This window comes from Muntiacus reevesi, chromosome 18 (genome assembly GCF_963930625.1).
Source record: "Muntiacus reevesi chromosome 18, mMunRee1.1, whole genome shotgun sequence".
Classification (NCBI taxonomy): domain Eukaryota; kingdom Metazoa; phylum Chordata; class Mammalia; order Artiodactyla; family Cervidae; genus Muntiacus; species Muntiacus reevesi.
Genome location: NC_089266.1, coordinates 1,580,823 through 1,584,851, shown reverse-complemented (window position 1 = coordinate 1,584,851; position 4,029 = coordinate 1,580,823). Strand labels below are relative to the sequence as shown.

At 56.6% G+C, this 4,029-nt stretch overlaps 1 protein-coding gene across 12 annotated transcripts in view; it reads right to left on the bottom strand.

Annotated features, from left to right (window-relative positions):
- Window positions 1-8: 8 nt before the first annotated feature.
- Window positions 9-4,029, bottom strand: part of ARSG (arylsulfatase G) — a 104,051-nt gene continuing 100,030 nt past the window's right edge. For 7 of the 12 annotated variants that reach the window (XM_065910698.1, XM_065910697.1, XM_065910699.1 and 4 more), the window contains 2 exons: window positions 3,702-3,792; window positions 9-898 (listed from right to left, as the gene is read on the bottom strand). In XM_065910698.1, coding sequence (XP_065766770.1) covers window positions 317-898; window positions 3,702-3,792 — 673 coding nt within the window. In that variant the 3' untranslated portion in view covers window positions 9-316. Of the gene's footprint in view, window positions 899-3,016; window positions 3,446-3,701; window positions 3,793-4,029 lie in introns of those variants that run through there. The other 5 variants (XM_065910703.1, XM_065910702.1, XM_065910701.1 and 2 more) reach the window with 3 other exon arrangements.

The window sequence follows — 4,029 nt, the reverse complement described above, 5'->3', positions numbered from 1 at the left end:
CTTGAGGCTTTAACATTTTACTTCTTTGTGGTTTGAGGAAGCAGGAAGCATTTCTAAAATCTACAAAGCACAGACACTGGCCTGTCGAAGGGGATGGAGGGAGGCGGGGAAGCTTCTGTGGCTCTTCCGCTCGGAGACAAGCGACCTACGTCAGGTCTGCCCCAGCGTCGCTGGGGGAGCTTCCCGGCCCCGAGCATCTCCGGTCCGCGCCCCGCCGCCGGGTGGGAATCAGCACGGTCGTAAGCTCCCAGGTGGTCCGCAGGCGCAGGAAAGGAGGTGCGGGGCTGCTCCAGACGCAGAGGGCACGCGCCTCCGCTCAGAGGACCCGCAAAACTGGGCCCACGTCCGCGCGGCTCGGGGTCACGTCCGGCGCCAGGCAGGCATCTTCACGCCTCGCCTGGTCCCCCCTCAGCGTCAGCCTGCGAGTCCGGCTACATAACCGCCCAAGTGCAGAGGCTGCTCTGACTCCCGACTCCAAAGCTCCGGCGTCTTTGCTCACGGCGCGGGCGCGGCGCGCTCTGCAACGGGGACGCAGAGCGCTGGCCGCAAACCGCTCTGAGCCGGCCTTCAGAGCTCCCGGGGCCGCGGGGGCAGCGACCGCGGCGTCCCGGCGCAGGGCGCCCTCACGCGGCCGGGCAGCGGCAGGCGGGGCGGCGGGGGTCGCAGCAGGGGCGCACGGAAGGGTCCTGGCTGTAATCCGCCCGGGACACGCGGTCCCGGGCGATGTCGTCCAGCGCGCCCGCCAGAGCCGCCGCGACCCTGGGCACCACCGCCCGGTACTCCGCGCCGCCGCCGGCCAGGGGCGCGGCCTCCGCGAGGTCGGCTTCCAGGTCGAAGATGAGGGGGCGCTCGTGGCGCCGCTCGGGGCCGACGCTCCCGTCGCAGGCTCGGGCTCCGCCTGGGGAGGGGACGGCAGAGACCCCGTCAACCCGTCGTCGGCCCGAGGTGTGCAGAGCACCGCGGTGAATTCTGAGTGGTAACCGGAGTGAGCCCTGAACCGGCGTGCAGCGGGGAGACCGGTTCACCCACACTGCAAGTCTGAAGGGCTCAGCCGGGAACGCACGTGGAGCTCACGGTGCGAATGCTACTAAGCTAGACAGGCCTGATAAACACTTCGTTTTCCACCAAAGTCCTTAAACGTTCATGCTAGGAGCGAAGACTGTGGCCCAGGATGAAGGCATTTACCTAAGATTAAAGACAAACTTCAACAGAGCCCAGTCCTAGCAAAGTATAAAAGCCAGCCTCCTCCAGCTTAAGGAGATTAGGCGATAATTAACAGCCCGTGAGGGGGCCTCCCTGCTGGCTCAGGGTAAAGAATCCCCTTTTCAATGCAGAAGACTTGGGTTTGATCCCTGGGTGGGGAGGATTCTCTGGAGACGGTAATGGCAACCCACGCCAGTATTCTTGCTTGGAGAACCCCATGGACAGGGAATCCTGGTGGGCTGCAGTCCATGGGGTCACAAAAGAGAGTCACGCATGACAACAACAAAACAACAGCCTAGTTCACCTAAAAATCCAAAATCTCGTCCTCATCACAGGACACGTAGGTCTTTCTCTGGTCTAATGTAGCAGGTGTCAGTTCACCTCACTCATCGCAAAGCAGGTTTAAGTCGTTCGGATGCAGAGTTTCAAGGATGGGGGTGAGAGAAGGAATCAGAGCTCCCTCAGGCTGTGTCCTCTTTTATCCTGTTCACAACTTTCACCCCATCTGTTGACATCTCCCTTCTCCCTTTGCTAACTCTCTTGGGAGTTGGGTGACTGAGGAGAAGAACAGACCTCCCCTGGGTGTCATAATTCCTTTCTGGCTGATCATTTCCAACAGTCTTATTACGTCGTATGATCCCAGCGTTGTGGTGCCAAGGCCTTTCTGGCTGGGTCCCGACTTCTGAAATTAACTCAGCCTGGAGAAACCATACCTCTTCGATAGAGTAATGTAAGGGCTGTAATCTAGACGCTTCCCATCTGAAAGCATAACAAATATCTGACTGGTTTGCATTTTAGGTCTCGGAGAGTCACACATTCTTGTGGCAGTTTTAATATTCCTCAAGTGATGAACTCAAAGAACTGGTTTTGCTTTTATGACACATTTTCTTTGGGGTCACTTATTCATGCTCAAGGCAAATAATGTTTGTTCTTTATTATATAATTCTTTGGAAAGCTCTGACCTCAAATAACTGAATCAAACTGGAATCCATATCATATCCCATATTTGGAAGGATTTTTTTTTTTTTTTGCATGGGGTGGGGAGAGGTCTTGTTTTTCATTCATTACAAAAAAGTATTAGAGTTCCTACCAGATCCAAGGTTCTGTGTGAAGCACATCAAGAGGACAGAGATTAAAGAGCTTATGAGCTGAGTTTGTGCTTAGACGCTCAGTCGTGTCCGACTCCTTGCGACCCCATGGACTGTAACCCTCAAGGCTCCCAGCAAGACCACTGGAGTGGATTGCCATTTCCTCCTCCAGGGATCTTCCTCACCCAGGGATCAAACCCGTGATTCTTCTGTCTCCTGCATTGGCACATGGGTTCTTTACCACTAGCACCACTGGGAGTTGAGTTTAGAGGGCTTAAAACTACTAGGAGAAATAAAAGATGTACTTAAACAACTGGCATATTTGGTAAAATGTGGTAAATATCAGAGTTCTCCATATCCTACCAGCTGGGAAGATGAAAAGGCATCCTGCCATCCAGGTGGCCTTAAAAGCGGAGAGGAATTTTAATCTGGAGGCCAGGAGTCATTGCTCCTGGAGAACTAAGGACCGGCTTCCCTGGTGGTCCGCTGGGTGAGAATCCGCCTGCCAATGCAGGGGGTGCAGGTCTGGCCCCTGGTCCCCGAGGACCCCACATGCGGCAAGGCAAACAGCCTGTGTCCACAGTTACTGAAGCCCGTGCGCCCTAGAGGCCGCGCTCGGGAACAAGACAAGCCATCACGGTGAGAAGCCTGGCACCGCAACCAAGAGCAGCCCCTGCTCGCCGCTGCTGTGAACGACCACACACGCAGTGAAGACCCAGCACAGCCACAGATAAATAACACTCTTTTAAAAAGAAAAGAAAATACAGAACTTCCCTGGTGGCCCAGTGGTTAAGACTCTTTGCTTCCACTAAAAGAGACGCGGGTTTGATCCCCCCTCGGGGAACTAAGATCCCACACACTCTGCAGCCAGAAAAAAAAAGAAAAAAAACAAATGTGCAGGGACCCAGGTTGGAGGGAGTTTGAATTCAGTTGGAGGCAAGAAGCCACTGGAAGGTTTTAAGAAGCACCCTGATCTGGTACCAGGCTTCTAAAATACGTTGACACTGAAGACGCCCACAGGGTGAGCCAAGAAGTAGGAAACCTCAGTTTGCTAAACAGACCTTCTGTAACTACTTTCTGAAACAGCCTCTCGTCAGGTAAACTACGCTTCAAAGTCTCTCCAAGGCTCCTCTGAAGGTTCAGTCACCCTGGCCCTGCAAGTAGAACCACGGGGTGAGGTGTTTCTTCGCGGGAGAAAGTAGTGTGGACGCGCTGGGCCAGCTCCAAGCTGGCTGGGGAGCTCGGGAAGAGTGGAAAGGCCTTGTTTGTGTATTTGTGGGTGTGGCGGGGCTCCTGGGACCAGATTTGGGGAAGATGCCGTCAGAGATGCCGACTGCGACCCCGAAGGAGGGCAGTCGCCCTCGCCGTTAGGCCTGAGCGGGGGTCCACAGGGCGCCCCCCCCGACTCACCAGTGACGTAGAAGGCCTTGTACCGCTCCAGGCGGACAGTCTGAAGCGCTCCGTCCTCTCCGGCAGCCCCGCTGTTGGGGTGGAACAGCGCCTGGGGAGGGGGGACAGGGCCTCCTGGTGAAGCGCACGACCCCCTCCCTGGACAGCAGGAGCGTCCTTGGCATGGGTGCCTGCTCCCCTCACCGCCGAGCCACCCCATCCCCGCCCCCCGCCCCACACACGGCAGCCCCTGGTCCACACGGCCTACTCCCCGGAGCCTAAGCGGGTGGCGCTTCTCCAGGTCAGTTCATCTGAGTGGGTTACAGGTCTGGCTGGATTCCAAGCCCAG